Source organism: Megascapheus bottae, chromosome 2, assembly GCF_031878675.1.
Source record: "Megascapheus bottae isolate mThoBot1 chromosome 2, mThoBot2.hap1, whole genome shotgun sequence".
Classification (NCBI taxonomy): domain Eukaryota; kingdom Metazoa; phylum Chordata; class Mammalia; order Rodentia; family Geomyidae; genus Megascapheus; species Megascapheus bottae.
In genome coordinates this window covers 81,267,979-81,285,440 of record NC_143510.1, presented here as the reverse complement: position 1 = coordinate 81,285,440, position 17,462 = coordinate 81,267,979, and the positions used below count along the sequence as shown (strand labels likewise).

Genomic DNA, 17,462 nt, shown 5'->3' with positions numbered 1-17,462 from the left:
GAATGAATAAATGGATTGAAAACTCATCTGTAGATAGTTGAAGGAGATGCTTATGTCTAACTAGGAGAGATACAGAAGCAAAAAATTGCTATATTTATATATTTGTAGAATTTCGAGCTGGGGGCATGAATCTTCAGGCAGAACAAAGGCTGTTGATAGGAAGATTAGATTTAGAACTGTTAAGTCTTCTGCATTCCTCATCATCAAAGCCAGTATATTCTAGATAGATCATTGGAAGAATAGGATCATAGTTATGCTGTATGAATATTAATTTTACAGAAATGGATATAACAAACTAGAAGAAAATATATTGCAAGTGGGAAAACTAGGCTTTTGTGAAGTTAAGTGAGGATAGATAAAATCAATTTTGGAATTAAATAACAGGAAATAGGAAAAGAGTGTTAGAATCTTTTGTTATTAGACTTTAAAGGTAGTTTAGCAGGTGGGGAGAGAGAGAGTAGGGGGGGGAGTTTATAAGATTAGGGAAATAGAATTCCTAGATTAGCCACACAAGGAAAATAGTCAAGTGGTAGAATTTGTTTTTCCTGTGCCAGCCAGTCCTGAGTCTGGAACCCAGAATCTGAATGCTGTCCCTGAGCTTTAAAAAAATTTTTTTTATTGTAAAGGTAATGTCCAGAGGGGTTATAGCTCCATAAGCCAGTAATACTCAGTGAGCTCTCTTGGGATATTTGAGAATTGATAACTGAATCCAAGAGAGTTCAGTCCTAATTTTCTTCTCCATGTCAGTCAGCATCTCTTCCTTTACATTGTTATTCTTTCAATCCTCTTCTCCTCTACTTAGATTTTGTATTCCCACATTTAATGCTTATAGTAATAATTTTTGGTGTTATGGTAAAAGAGAAAGGTATGAATTATATACTTGAATATTGAGTAGGAAGATGAAAGTAGTACATAGGATTAATGCTATTCTTTGTGAAAGATTATAGTAATGAATTTACATAATATGTAAACTCTTTGGAAAATTAATAATTATAATTTTTTGCTACATTAAGGAAGATTACAAAAAAAAAAACTGGACTAGTCAGTGTTATATAAAACACAAGACCTGCCGGGCGCTGGTGGCTCATGCCTATAATCCTAGCTACTCATGAGGCTGAGATCTGAGGATCACGGTTCAAAGCCAGCCCAGGCACCAAAGTCTGTGAGCCTTTTCTCGCCAATTAACCACCAGAAAACCGGAAGTGGTGCTGTGGCTAAAATGGTAGAACACTAGCCTTGAGCTGAAGAGCTCAGGGACAGCTTCCAGGCCCAGAGTTCAAGCCCCAGACTGACCAAAAAAGGGGGGGAAACTTTTAGAAAATATTTACCTTGGCAGAAAGTTCAGATTAGAGAGAGAGAGAATCATAGAAATACTCTTGTAATATGAAATGTGCTCTTTAGCTATCTAAAGTCTTCCTTTGTACTTTTCCTTATTGTTGTAGTATGTAAATAACTTTAAATGGTGCTTTAAATAAAACTCTAGCTACCAGTTTAACTTTTGGAGAGTCTTTGATACTTTTCCATTCTGAAATTTTCTGTATGCTTTTCTATTAAAAATTGTTGGCACATATGATCCTGAAATGCTTATTTCCTTTTTAATGCATGAGTATGCCCATTGGAAGCATATTATATATGAAGATTGTCACTGGCTCAATTTTTGCAGTGATGATATGCAGGAAAATCTTTTTAACCTTCTTTGAAAAATGATTTATATACCACCACTCTAAATATTCAGTGTTAACAGTAAAATTTAGTGCTAGAACTAGTATAGCAAGGAATTAGACCAAAAACCCCACCATGTTAAAAATGAATAATACATTTATTTTAATCTTTGCTCTGTCCCCTCCTCCTCCCTTGGCTACTAAAAAAGATGCAGCAAAATTCCCCAAGAGTGTTCTTTTTCTGGAGCTGCTCCAGTGGCAAGTCAAAACAATTTTTGAAAAGAATATTCACTTGTGTATAATAGCTTGGCATACATAATAGGAATGCTAGTGTGCTTTAAAAAGGAGCATGGGTAACTCATGAATAACAAAAGAAGTATGCAAACCTCTTTATTGTTCATGATTAAACCAAAATTGCTTGCATGTGTGCAGATTTAATTGTTTATAAAATCTGCATAATGTTAGCAGCAATTAGATGAGAGACAAGGAATTTTCAGGCTTGTAAAAGACTGATTATTAGTCACAGAAGGTGCTATAATAAGTAACTTTTACCAAATATAATGTGGAACAATAACAGGAGGATAATTAATTGCTTATGGAAAATTAAAATCAACTCTATTATTTATTTAATCCTATGATATTAAAATTTTCAAGTTGATCTGGATCATCAGGGTAATAAGACCCTTTAGAAAATGAATAAGTTTTCTGCATGCTTATAATCTAGCTATGTGGGAGGCATAAGTAGGAGGATCTTGGTTTTAGGTCCACTCCAAGTGAAAATGAGACTGTGGAAAAAAGTCATTAAAGCAAAAAAGTGTGGCTCAGGTGGTAGATAGAGCACCTGTCATCTGCTTAGGATATAAGGACCAGAGTTCAAGTCCGAGTACCACCAAAGAGGGTAGAAGAAAGATATGTGGTATAGGGGCTCACAATATAATCTTAGCTACTCAGGAAGCTGAGATCTGAGAATCAGGGCTTGGAGCCAGCCTGGGAAGACAAATCCTTGAAATTTTTATCTTTTTAACCAGCAAAAAATCAGAAGTGGAGGCAAGGCTCAAATGGTAGAATGCCAGCCATTAAGGACAAAGACAAACCAACCAGAGTCCTGTATGTCAGCCCCAGTACTAGGAAAAACAAACAAAAAACAACCAACTAATCAAAAACAAAAAATATGAGAAAACAAAACATATACTTTCTAGCAGAGAAAGTGATGGGCATAAATAGCTCTTATTTTTCTGTGTGCAAGATCTTGGTGCTTCATACCCAAGGATGGCCTGAAACTTGTAATCCCCTTGCCTTATCCTTGCCTAGTCCATGTCTAATTATAATAAGCACCACCATGCCTAGCCCTAAAGGAATTAACATTGATTTTTTTTCTTATTTTTAGTTGATTAGGTGAAAAGAGTTGCATTTAAAGAAAAACTTCAAACAAATGAAATTTAATGAAGTGAAGTTCAATTTCTGTGTCAGACATCCCTCTGAGGAAGAAGTGACTCTGAGAGCTCTGCCCTACAATGTGGATAGGCAGCACTTACTGGACAAAAAACTTAGGCAAGGTACAGAATGTTTGCCTTTGAATACCAAGCAAAAGGGTTTATTGAGTCATTACAGAAGCTAGCCAGAATAATAAAGTAGGTAAGGTAAAGGTAGAAAATTCTTTTTCTTTTTTTGCCAATCTGGGGCTTGAACTCAGGGCCTTGGGCTTTTTTTCCTCTCAAAGCTAGGGTGCTTCGACTTGAATGATAGCACCATTTCCAGCTTTTTTTTCTATGTATGTGGTACTGAGGAATTGAACGCAGATCTTTGTGTGTGCTAGGCAAGCACTCTACCACTAAGCCAAACTCCCTGCCCTAGAAAATTCATTTTAAGAAGAAATTTTCTTCCATGGATGGTTTGAAATAAAAGATAAGTCTCCTGGATGTAAATTTTAGGTTCAATTCTTTCAATATGTTCTGATTTGGATTGTTTTGGTATTCCTATAACAGACCAACATAGTAGTTTCCTGTACTTTGACTGTTTCCAGAGCTTAAAGTGGCTTAAGGCAAATTTCAGTTCATCTCTTCTTGGGAATGCTTGATAGATGTGGAAATATTGAAGTAGAATTATGGAAATATGGAAGTGGAGAATGGTGATCAATAACAATATATGGTCATTGTTAGGTTGTAGAGTTAATATTTCTGCTTATATATACAAACACATATATATAGACACATATATCATTAGCAAAGGTTTTTAAGGACTAGAAACAGAAAACAAGAGGCACATATTGACTTTTTTCTTATACCCTACATTTTTATTATATTGATTTGTGGGTTTTTCAGTTTCTTGTGATTTCTTCTTAAAGGACTTGGTTGATATTTTTCTTTGTGATGGATTTAGTGTATAATGAACTAGTTGAGACGAATTTTCTTCATATGTCTTTGTCAAAGTAAATAAAGCTATCAATTTTAAATTTGACATTAACATAGTCTTCATTGAAAAAGCAATCAAGCAAAGTTAATCTCTTCATACAAAATTAACTCTGTTGAGTCATTTAATATAATTGGGGTATTTGTACTTGGGATTGTAAAATGCTTGCAATTAGTTTGTAGGGATAAAAAGAGAAAGGCAGCACAATCTTACATTTATAGAAAACTGGAATATTCATGTATATTATGCATGGTAAATTTAGTCTAGATGATAAATAATTTGGTTGACTCTGAAGATATATGTATACAATTAAGTCTACGGCAACTAGATGGAACCTTCAAATTGCCAAGAGATTTGAGAGAAATGTTAGTGAAGAAAACAAAAATTGTAAGATAACTCAATTTATGGACAATTTTCAAAAGTAAGACAGTGATTTAAAATACCACTAGAATATGTCCTTTAGAAGGCAGAGAAAAAGATATAGAGGAATGAGAGGAAAAAAGATGTGTGATTAATTTGGAGATCTAATATTGTAGTCATATACATTGTAAAAGTAGGAAATAAATTCTACAGGGAAAGCCATAGCGAAGAAAAATTCTAAAAATCAAGCTGAGGGCCGGAAGTTTGGCCTAGTGCCTTGTATGCACAAAGACATGGGTTCGATTCTTTGGTACCACATACATAGAAAAAAGCCAGAAGTGGTGCTGTGGCTCAAGTGGTAGAGCTCTAGCCTTGAGATAGTCCAAGGACAGTACGCAGGCTCTGAGTTCAAGGCCCAGGAGTAGCCAAAAAAATAAAATCAACCTGAGTATTTCAAGAAAAAGTTCTAACAAAAACTGTTATGTGAAAGGAATAAAGCAAGGCTGGCTCACAGATAACTAATGGAATTTATAAATCTTATAGACAAAGACATTAATTCACATTTCCCTAGACTGAAAATCAGGAGCTCATCTCATAAAGAAGAGAGACTCCAATTAACATTGGTCTTCTTACCGGTTACAGCAGTTCAGAGGAGATACTAGAAAAAGTATTTATTTAGGGTTCTAAGGGAATTTTGCTTTGTTTTGGTGCTAGTCTGTGAGCTTGAACTCAAGGCCTGGACATTGTCCCTGAGCTTTTTTGCTCAAGGCTAGTGTTCTACTCTTTGAGCTATAGCTCCATTTTGGCTTTTTGGTGGCTAATTGGAGTTAAGAGTCTCATAGACTTTCCTACCTGGGCTAGTTTTGTACTGTGATCCTTAGATCTCAGCCTTCTGAGTAGTTAGGATTGTAGATGTAAGCCACTGATACTAGCCTGGGAAAAAATATTTTGAGAACTACATGTATTTGTTTTATATGTATTCAACACATGTGTGTGAGGATAAATCTTAAACATTCTTTTGTGGTATTCAGACAGTAGTTTCACACAAAATTCCTGAAGGAAGTCATCTGGCCAAATGAAATTGAACTAAAATTTAGAGTTTTTAGAAGAAAAGTAAAACTCAGTTTCCTTACTAGTTGCTGTGTTCTTGGCTAAGATTTCTATTTAAAAAAGGATAGATTAGAAGAGGGAAGTTTGGCCTACTGATAAGAGTGCTTGCCTAGCACGTATGAAAATCTGGGTTTGATTCCTCGGTATCACATGCGTAGGAAAAAAAAGCTGGAAGCGTTACTGTGGCTCAAGTGGTAGAAATCCTCAAGTGAGGAAATCCAAGGATAAGTGCTCAGGCCCTGAGTTCAAGCCCTAGGACTGGCAAAAGAAAAAAGCACAAAAATAAGACAGATTAATATGGGAAAAACATTAAATTTTTTTAAATTTAAGTTTTATGTGTTAGAGGAGCCTTTAGAAATGAAGATCCAAAGAAATAAAACGATATTTTATGGATAACCACAAGAAATAGGATTGGAAGACAGAAATGTTTAATTTAATGATAGACTCGAAAGTTAGTAAGGCCAGTTAACTCAAATTCTTCTTGGCATCTCTGTGTTTTCAAAAATGAGTATATTAGGGCCGGGAGTTTGGCCTAGTGGTTAAAGTGTTTGCCTCGCATGCATGAAGACCCGGGTTCGATTTCTTGGTACCACATACACAGAAAAAAGCTGGAAGTGGTGCTGGCTCAAGAGGTAGAGCTCTAGCCTTGAGAAAGTCCAAGGACAGTGCTCAGGCCCTGAGCTCAAGCCCAGGACTGGCAAAAAAAAATGAGTATATTATTGAGAAAGTCCAAGGACAGTGCTCAGGCCCTGAGCTCAAGCCCAGGACTGGCAAAAAAAAAAAAATGAGTATATTACTTTCCTCTGTTTATAGGGAGAACATTGTATATGAAGATCTTAAGACCTGCTTTCAGGATAAGGATAGTTAGCTTTTATGGCTTTTTATGTTAGTGGAGAAAGTCAGAGAGTACTTCCTGCATCTGTTATTTTCTCAAGTGCCAAAGTATCACACTTTGGGATAACATCTTCTGAATCCCACCAACTTCAAGACAATAAAACCCTAATTAATATAACTGAAATTTCTTAAGTCCTGAAGTGTAAATACAATTTTCTTTTTCCAGTTTGTACTACAATTGTGTTCTAATGTAATTCTTACTTGTGCTGTTAAACATGTACCTTAATGGCAATTATGTCTAATTTTGTAATTTTCACCTCTTTATTATTAAAAGTTGTCACATTTCACTTAGTAGGACATAGTCCTACTCATGAATCCTAAATATATATAACGAAGAATTTTTAGTCATTAAATTTATGTAGTCAGAATCTAAATCAAGAAATATAATAATAGACTCCAGAGACTTGATTTTTTCCCAGTTCTAGATAATATTCCTCATAGTGGTCCTGTTGGGAGGTGGTAGAAACTAGGAAGTGAGGCCTAGTGGGACATTTACTTATTATATCCTAGAAGGGAATAGTGAGATCCAGCTGCTTCCTCCTATCTTTTGTGCCTTTCTGGCTGTGAGGTGAGCAGCTTTGCTATACTATGCTTTCCCTGCTTGCTTATGCACCTTTCTATAGACCCCAAAACACTAGGGTGACTTCAGACTGAAATGTGGACAGTACTTTCACTGGACTCAAGTCTAGCTACTCTTCATTTGAAAGCCATTACTTTTGAGAAGGAGATCAGTTTTACTTATGGGCTAGTATTCTGTTTTTTTCCATATATTTTTTATTGTAATTAATAGAAGGGTTACATTATATTCACCAGATAGAGGGTGCATTACTTCACATATATTGATACCCTTTCTCATGCCATGGTCCCTATTTCCCTCCCCTTCACCCCAGCCCCTAATCTTGTTTTCCCCCCTTCCCTATCCAATTTCGAATAAGCAAATACGCATATATACAATAAATCAGATAACAAGGTGAAATACTGTAACAATATGAGATAACCAAGGGACAGCAAAAGAGATGAGCGATAACATAGTACATTAAGGACAACAATAACTCATTATATGGCTTTTGTTTCCTTATCCTGGAGGTCCTTTCATTTAGCATCATGCTATATGGCCTTATGTATCTTGGTTTTGTTCTATTGTAAATCTCTGCTAGGAGAGCCCAAGGTTTCTACTGATTATGACAAATGAGGGAAACCATTGAGCCTAAGTTCCTTTGAGTCTGGCTTACTTCACTTAATATGATTTTTTCTAAGTCTTTCCATTTCCTTACAAATGAGGTGATGTCATTCTTTCTGACAGCAGCATAGAATTCCATTGTGTACAAATAACACATCTTGTTGATCCACTCATCAACTGAGGGACATCTGGGTTGGTTCCATATCTTTGCTATGGTAAATAGTGCTGCAATGAACATTGTTGTGCTAGTGGATTTAGTATGTCCTTGTTTCTGGATGATTGGGTAAATGCCTAGTAGTGGAATTGCTGGATCATAGGGGAGCTCTATGTTTAATTTTTTGAGGAACTGCCATACTGCTTTCCATAGTGGTTGAACAAGTTTGCATTCCCACCAACAGTGTAGTAGTGATCCCTCCTGGCCACATCCCCTTCAGCATCTGTTGTTATTAGATTTCTTGATCCTGGACATTCTAATAGGAGTGAGGTGGAATCTTAGAGTTGTTTTGATTTGCATTTCTTTTATGTCCAGAGATGTCAAGCATTTCTTCACGTGTCCATAGTCCAATATTATTTCTTCTTCAGAGAAGACTCTCTTTAAGTCTTTGGCCCATCGTTTAATGGGATGGTTGTTTCTTTGGGGATCAGTTTTGGAGTGATTCAATTTTTTGAGCTGTTGATATATTTTAGATATGAGGCCTTTGTCTGTTGTATGGTTAGTGAAGATCTTCTCCTACTCTGTAGACATTCTAGTTAATTTACTAGCTATGTTCTTTGCCATACAGAAGCTCTGCAGTTTAATGCAGTCCCACTTATCCAGACTTTCTCTGATTTGTTGTGTTTCTTGGTCCTTATTAAGAAAGTTTCAACCTGTACCAAGGAGACCTAATGTATCTCCTATTCTTTCTTGTAAAGTTTTCAGGGTATGGGCTTTTACCTCAAGGTTTTTGATCCCTTTGGAGTTAATTGTGGTGCAAGGTGACAAAGAAGGATCCAACTTTAGTTTTCTGTAGGTTCTTCACCATTTCTGCCAGCACCACTTGTTGAAGAGGCTGTCTTTCTTCCATTCTATTTTTTTTGGCTCCCTTATCAAAGATCAGGTGGCCATAAGTCTGTGGGTTAATATCTGAGTCCTCAGTTCTATTCCATTAGTTTCAGGCCTGTTCTTGTGAAGGGCTAGTATTCTGAAATGATGATTCTACTCAAGATTCCATTTTGAAATCCCAGATGGCCCATGTGGTGAACCAATGATTAAGATAATGACTGTTTATTCTCTTTATGGAGCCCATTCTGTAGATGAAGTGTAAGTGGGTGTGTGCTTTGACAGTTTAATGACCACTATATGTGGATTGGGTAAAGATAAACTGGAGTCAAAAAGATGGAAAAAACAGGCATCTATACTTCTCTCAGAAACACAAGGCTATTATTTCCTAGGCAGTGACAGCTCACTATTTAGGAAGGAAAAAGCCTCAAGGGGAGGGGCCCAATTCCTTGCCACCTACGGCATAATAAATCCAAGATTCCAAGACTTCAACAATGTTGGCACTTCTCTGAACTGCTTACATCTGAAGATATAATTCAACTTTGCTAAAGATATAATTTCATTTTGCTAATAAAGCATTCCTTGACATCTTTCTACCATTCACAGTTCTTTAGCTGCACCAGGATAGCATCCTACTTTCTCCATTGTTTCTAAAGAGAAAAGGACTATCTGGAGCATCTGAGCCACCTGTAACATGTCAGTCCATGTATCCTGCTCTTGTGCTGATTTACATTATCGTGGTATATCGTAGTTTGAGTGTTTCAGCTTTACTGGACCCCTTCATTTGAAAACTTCTCGTATTTTAAGTTTTCTCCCTTAGTCTAAATAACTTGGTGTGGCAGAGAATGTATGTTCTATTTCTCTCTCCTCCCATTCCCTCTACCCCTGACCTTCACCCAGTCATATTGCAGGAAGGTGAGAAAAGGAAAGAGAGAGAGAGAGAGAGAGAGAGAGAGAGAGAGAGAGAGAGAGAGAGAGAGAGAGAGAGAGAGAGAGAGAGAGAGAGAGACAGAGAAAGAATGTTTTCTTACACAGTGTGACTGCCTGTGGCAAGGTTTCTGACCCCTTTCTCCTTGTCTTTACTCCAAAGCAGATTTGTCAATGGCTACCCACTGACAGATGCTGTCACACCCAGCAGGTAGCTTGAGGCTGTTTTCTTCTCCTGCTTGTTTGCCTCCTGCTGTATTGATTGATGGCTAGCCTGTGGCTCTTAATCTCATCTACCATTTGCTGCTCCAGTTCAGGCTCCCCAGGGAGTATCTACATTCTATACATTTTAGAAGCCGGACTTAAAAAATATTTTTTAATTTTTTTTGCATGTATATAAGTATTTGGCTTTTATTAAGCACTCCCTTCTGACTCTTCCTCCTTTGATTCCTTCTTTGGTTCTTTGATATTTCTTGAAGAAAAAAAAAAGCTTTACTTTGACCAGAAGCATTTGTCCTATCAATTTGTCCAGCTTTCCTCCATTCCCACTCCGACTTAACCCCAGAACAGGCTAGGACAAACAAAGACAATGTACAAACATGGTAAGCATTTGTCAGTTACTCAGTTATTTTTTCATTCAGTTGTTCTCTAACTTTTTCTCAGTGTTCACTTCCTTGGGATTTAGGAAGAAAATGAGTTTAATTTTTTTTTCTTGTCTTGTATGTATGAAGAGAGACTTTCTACAGAGATTACATTCACCAAAGTATGGTCCACATCATGTTTCTATCCTTTCTTATCTTGTAAAGGGAAGGCAGGAGTTAATAGCCACTTGCTGTTGTGGAGTGGAGGTGTCTTTTTCCAGTATCTAGGCAAGGAAACTTAGAAGCCAGCATTAGTCAATGTTTCCTATAGTCTTTAAAAATGCACAAGAAAATGATGTACAGCAAAATCAGCAAAGCGTAAATTATTGTAGAAATCATGGTGGTCGGATTCAATAATTATTAAATATTTCTGAAGTAAATTAATAAAGGTGAAGCTGTAGCATGACATCAAGATTCTTTATTATTTAAACAAAGACTAAATTCAAAGTAGGAAAACTGACATTATACCTAAAACCTTTGGATTGAAAGTGGCAAAAGATACAAGTTAGACATTCTAGCAACAATCAGAACTATGTATTTAAGATAGTAGTGCCCTCAGTGGTTGATCATGTGCCTGCATTAGCAAAGCCACACATATTATCCTCTGCATCAACCAATCAACAAAGTGATACTATGGGGAGAGGAAGGAAATGGTGTTTATGTGTGTGTGTGGGGGGGGGTGTCATTTTTTTCTGCTAATTAAAGAAAGATAGTTAAGTGTTTAAGGTAAACAGAATAAGTTTATTTGAAAATGAAAGGAAAGCCATAAAGAAAGTAAAAAAAAAAATATCTGACTCTGTAAGCATGGGGAAGGAATTTCCCAGTAATGGTGGCATGGGCTGGAGGTAGAAATTGAAACTTTATTGTCTTGTCCTGCTAGATATTTTGTCTCTAGTCCTTTTCCACTTGGGAGAATGTTAGTTTGGTTTGATTTCATAAGCAGTGGTTGCAAGCTGTGGAGGAAACTGGAGCACTATAAGTTCGATTGGTTGTACTCCCCCCATTCTGGAAGATGAGAGTTAAAGTGGAAGGTCTGGCTTTTTGCTTTTGTATCGTCTAAGCATCCGTGCTCATCTTGCCTCCCAGCCCAGGAACAAAAAAGGTGATCAGTGTTGTATTGGTTCTCATTATAACCTTTGCCTTAGCCAACTTCTGTACCCAGTTACCTAACCAGGATCAGATATCTGTCTCTCAAATAATACAGATTTAATATAGTGTTAAAGGACTATTAAGATATAAATTAAAAGTTTAGGAAAACTATTAAATTTTTAATTTAATCTTTTTAAGATGGAAATTCCATCAAGAAAACAAAGAAAAATGTCATAGGATGTGAGAAATACACTCATGTGTCCAAGCTCAAAGAATAGACACAGAATATAGCAAAAGAGGCTTTAATAGAGGCCTTCTCTGATGGACAGGCATGCCCTAGGTGGTTACAACAAAGCAGATTATCCCTAGGGTGCAAAGTCCCTCCCTCAGACTCTATTGTTTGGTTCTATGAGGTGTATACATTGTCTACTGGACATGTCATTACTAAACATCATTACTTCTTATTGTGTAATTTGAGTACTTGCACCCATCTCTTTCAAAGGCTTTATGTGCTCCCTAGTACCTTAATTATCTCTATGATCTTATTAGGTTGTGCATCTGACCTGTCCATTAGTCTGTGTTCTGATAAAGACCTTGAGTTATGATTTTTACTCTATATAACTATCTTAATATGTAACCTATGAATGCCTTATAATAAATATTTTATGAGCTTTTCATTAGATAATATCTTTGATAATTTTAGTGTCATCATGAACATCAGTTAAAGTCATTCTCATTTTTTAGGGAAGTACATTTTCAATGTTTTATTTTCTCCCCAAATAAAAAAAATTCCTTTTATTATGTGAGATTTGGTGCTCGTCCTGAGCTGTGAACTCAGGACCTAAGCACTGGCCCTCCTTGAGCTCTGTTGTTGAAGGCTAGTTCTCTACCACTTGAGCCACAGCTCCACTTTCAATATGGTTGGCTTCAAATGTAATCCTCATATCTCAGCTTCCTAAGTAGGTAGAATTACAGGCATGAGCTATCAGTGTCCAGCTAAAATGGGTTCTTTTGTACAGTTCCATATTATTTCCAGAATATATTGTAAACTCAGTAATAACTGCAGAATTGCTATGATTTACAGGAATCATATATTTGATTTTATTTTTAAGTATGAAATATTGATTATATTTTCTTGGTAGCAATAGTATGAAAAGTTTATATTCTTCCACAAGAAAAAAATAAGTTTTTCTTCTTTTTTTTATTTTTATTTATTTATTTATTTTTGTCTTTTTTTTCTTAAATAATTTTTTCTTTATGTAAACTACCGTTGTTCAGAATGAGTGTGTTAAAAGAGAAGAGGAAATGTCATTAATTTTTATTCTCTGATAAGAGAATATACCCAAATATTAATATTTAAGTATTAATAGATTCATTAGGAGTTTTTAGAAGCAATTTAATGTATTGTAGTTAATACACATTCACTACTAATTTCTGAAGATAATTATATTCTCTGCATCAGATAAATTGTTTTGAGGGCTATGAGTAAAACATGATAATTGTTTACTATCTGATTTAAGAGTTTTCATATATGGCATGTAGCTGGCTTTATTTTGTTTTAAGCCTGATTTTCTTAATCATTAACTATGCTTGTGCTTCATTTTCAGCATCTGGCGAGGCCCTAATGTGAACTGCACAGATAGTTCTGGTTACACTGCTTTACACCATGCAGCCTTAAATGGACATAAGTAAGTGCCACTTACTTTGACTAGAATCCTTGTGTGCCAAATTACATGTGACAAAATTATTTCTGATGATACATTTCTTTTTTTTTTTTCTTGATCAGTCTTGGGGGCTGAACTCAGGGCCTGACCACTGTCCTTGGACACTTTTTGCTCAAAGCTAGCAATCTGCCACTTGGTACCAAGGAATCGAATCTGGGGCTTCATGTATGCACTCCACCACTAGGCTACACTCCTGGCCCCTGCTGAATAATTTAGGGTCTTATGTTGCTGTTAGTCTACCTGTCTTAGGTGAATTTGTAGAGATACCAGATAATACTACTGACTAGTTAAACTTGGTGGGAATGTTGATAAAGATAGTGTACAGAGTGAATTGCATTACTTTGAAATAAATTATACACAGGGAAGATGAAGGAAGTAACACAACCCTGTGTAGTTTTGGAAATAGAATAGGATAAAACCAGTTTGGTGTTTACTCATCCTTGCCAAACATAGAAATACTCACAGGGTGTACAATATTGTTTTTATAAGCCAGGGTTATGTATGGGAACCATACCAAAATCCTTCATATTTAGCTAAAATGCTCTCTCCTTGTCACTCAAAATCATCTTTTTTTTTGTTTTAAACTTATCAACTCTAAATATTTTAAACTTAGGGAATTGTTTTTTAAATAGTGGATAGTGTGTATCATGAGATGTGAAGAATGTGTTAACTATAACTACCACTTTTTATCTAGTATTTCAGCTAATAACCCACCACTTAGTGGCAAAGTGTGATGAATCTTAATGTTTTAAAAATACTAGCTATATTTTACTTTCCCATCTAATATATATATGTATATTTATTCTGTGAATTGAAGCATGTGAGATCTAGTATATTTGATATTAAACCTCCTATATTTCCCTGTTTCCATTTTTAAGAGTAATTCAAGATCATTTTTATAGCTTTAGTGCTTTAGGTCTGATAATTAATGCTTTAAAAATATGAGTTATATTTTACTTTTTTAATTCATAGAAAGTATCTGAAATTCAATTCCATTTTAATAAGCCTAGATAAAAAGATACTCAGCTTATATTGTGGTATATGTCTTGGATTATAGTTTGGCACATTAATGACAATTTACTAATAATTTTTTTGAACCCATTAATTTATTTATTCCGCAGTGCCAACAGATCACCTTTCATATAGTAGAACTGTGTGCTGGATATAATGTGTTAAAACAAGCAAAGTCCCTCCTATACTAATAATTTTTTTATAATCCAATCAAAACTGAAAAGGCACCTCTTTGATCAGAGACATAACTTTATTTTGCTTATGTTAGTGACATTAACATATGAATTTAGGGTCTCACACTTGATAAACAGGGGTTACCAGTTGAGACATGATTCTAGTGCCCTTTTCTATGTTACTTATTTGCCTCATGGCAACAAATGCAGAGTGAGCATGTGAGTTTTTGTTTCTATTCTGATCTCTATCTTTTTTTTTCTTAAGAAGGTACCAGGATTCAATCAGGCAACATTTACCCTGACAATTTTATCTAGTTCTAATTACCTCCTAAAAGTGATCTCCCAAAGAGATCTCCCAGCTCTAACAACAGGAATTGGATTAGGTTTTCCTATTCTTAATAACTCATAATGAGGACCAAACACATGAACCCTTGGGGGCATACTGAAGCCATATCCAAACCTTAACAGAAGGAGTTACTTTATAGGAGAAGTTTCAGAATTATTTTTTATTTGCTTATCATGAAGAAATAAAATTAAAAGCATTTCTTTTGTTGTCTTTAGCATTAATTTGGAGAAATTTAGTTTTTAGTAGGATAAATTCTTTTTAATTCTGGGTATAGTTTGACCAGATTACATTGCTGTTATTTCACATTTAAAATGCTGAAGCATTTCAGTTTAAAAAATTTATTGGAATTATTAACATGTCTTGAGAATACCTTTTGATAGTATATTGTTCTATATTATTATTATACTAAACAATATGTTTTCTGTGTGTATGTTAGTACTGAGGATTAAACTCAAGGCCTTATATTTTTAGTAGGCTTTTTCTTTTTTTGCTCAAGGCTACTATTCTACCACTTCTGGCTTTTTGGAGATAAGAGTATCATAGACTTGAACTGTGATCTTCAGATCCCAGCCTTTTGAGTAGCTGGAATTACAGCAGTGAGCTGCCAGTGCCTGGCTATATTAGTAATATCTGAAAGAGAGATGGAGGTTATTTGATTTGCCTCATGGTAACCAATTTCATAGCTAATAGAGAATTGAGACTTTAAGACAGATCTTCTGATTCTTAGAGGCTTTTGTTACTTAAAAGTAGTAATTGAGGGGGAGGGAAATGGGGACCAAGACATGAGAAAGGGTATCAATGTATGTAAATTAATGCACCGTCTATCTGGCAAATATAATGTAACCCTTTTATTAATTACAATAAAAATAAATGAAGAAAAATAGTAATTGAATTACCTCATTATCTAAGTATCTGAAAAATTAGACCTTAAATAACAACTCTTTATGAAGCTAGGCTAAGAGAATGATGTCAACTTCTGATTTTTCAGGTTCTATTTATTTGTTTATTTATTTATTACGTTTTTGTGCTTGTCTTGGGACTTGAATTTGTTCCAGAGCTTTTGTACACAAAGCTAATACTTTACCACTTGAACCACAGTTCCACTTCTAGCTTTTTGGTAATTAATTGGAGATAAGAATTTCATATACCTTTTTGCCTAGGCTATGTTTTAATGATGATCCTTAGTTCTCAGATTCTCGAGCAGCTAGAATTACAGATGTGAGCCACTGGTCACTGGCCCAGGTAATCTTTTTGAAAAGTGATTTTCTGTAAGCATTTTGATATCTAAAGGATTATAGTTTTGCTTGGGACTAGTGCTAATATTTATATAAAGTGTTTTGTTATTTATAAAGTGCTTGTTTTTTGTCATCTTATTTATTTCTTTTATTAGACTGTAGTAGTATACATTGTCATTATTACAGTTTTCTTTACAGAGAAGTAAAAGGAAATGAGACTAAATTTTCCCAGAGTCACAGTGAATAGCTAGGATTCAAACCCAGTCCTTCCAAATGTAGGTCTTTTTAAGCATGGCTTAAAAAAGAAATGTTAAGATAAAATTATTTCTTAATTTTTCAGAAATCTTATCATCAGAAACTATATTCCTACAATATATTTCTGCAATTCTTCAGGATTTCATACATATAGCGATTGAGTCCACTGTTAGGTCATATTTAGAGCAGTGTGTTTTATTGATCATTTCATAAAATAACTTATTTTTGTGTAGTACGTGTATTTCTTATGAACTATTAGAAGTCTAGCCTTGATTTACTCAGATTTTCTCTATTTTTTCTCATTTATGACTTGCAGAGCCTTCGTTTTGTAAAAATATTTTTTCTATATTTATTTTATTTATTTTTACATAAGGAATGTTAGAAAATACTATGCTTGTATATACATATATGTATTTATTTATATATGTAGGCATGTTCATATGTCTGGGATTTCACCTAATGAATTATTAGAATTTGTGTCTTTGGAAGTGTAGCTCAAGTGGTAGAAGACTAGCCTTGAGCTGAAGAGTTCAGGAACAGTGCCCTGGCCCAGAGCTCAAGCCCCATGACTGACAAAAAAAAAAAAAATTGTATCTTTAAAAAAATTTTTTTTTTGGTTTCAACTGTCACTTTTTTGGAAGATGGTAAAATTAATTACCAAATTAAACTGTAACTTGGTAATAACCCTAAACTACACAAGTTTTAATTAAAGAAAACTGCTTATTCAAAAGAGATCCATTACATAAATCAAAAGGGAGAGTTAAGAATGAGAAACTTAGATGTCCCTCAGTTGATGAATGGATCAATAAGATGTGGTATTTGTACACAATGGAATTCTATGCTGCTGTCAGAAAGAACGACTTTGCCCCATTTGTTAGGAAATGGAAAGACTTAGAAAAAATCATATTAAGTGAAGTAAGCCAGACTCAAAGAAACTTAGGCTCAATGATTTCCCTCATTTGTCATAATCAGTAGAAACCTTGGGCTCTCCTAGCAGATTAAACAATAGAGCAAAACCTTGATACATAAGGCCATATAGTATGACGCTAAATGAAAGGATCTCTAGGATATAGAAACATAAGCCATATAATGAATGATTGTTGTCCTTAAGGTACTATGTTATCTCTCATCTCTTTTGCTGTCCCTTGGTTATCTCATATTGTTACAGTATCTTACTTTGTTACCTGATATAGCGGATATATTTGTATTTGGTTATTTGAAATTGGATAGGGAAGGGGGGAAAACAAGATGAGGGGTGGGGGTGGAGGGGAGGGAAATGGGGACCAAGACATGTGAAAGGGTATCAATGTATGTGAATTAATGCACCTTCCATCTGGCAAATATTATGTAACTCTTCTATTAATTACAATAAAAATATATGAAAAAAAAGAATGAGAAACTTGACTGG

The 17,462-nt window shown here is 35.0% G+C and overlaps 1 protein-coding gene across 5 annotated transcripts in view; it reads left to right on the top strand.

Moving 5' to 3' along the window:
- Anks1b (ankyrin repeat and sterile alpha motif domain containing 1B) overlaps positions 1–17,462 on the top strand; it is a 905,411-nt gene that overhangs the window by 65,044 nt on the left and 822,905 nt on the right. For all 5 annotated transcript variants that reach the window (XM_090328468.1, XM_090328467.1, XM_090328466.1 and 2 more), the window contains exon 2: positions 12,918–12,998. In XM_090328468.1, coding sequence (XP_090184594.1) covers positions 12,918–12,998 — 81 coding nt within the window. The remainder of the gene's footprint in view (positions 1–12,917; positions 12,999–17,462) is intronic.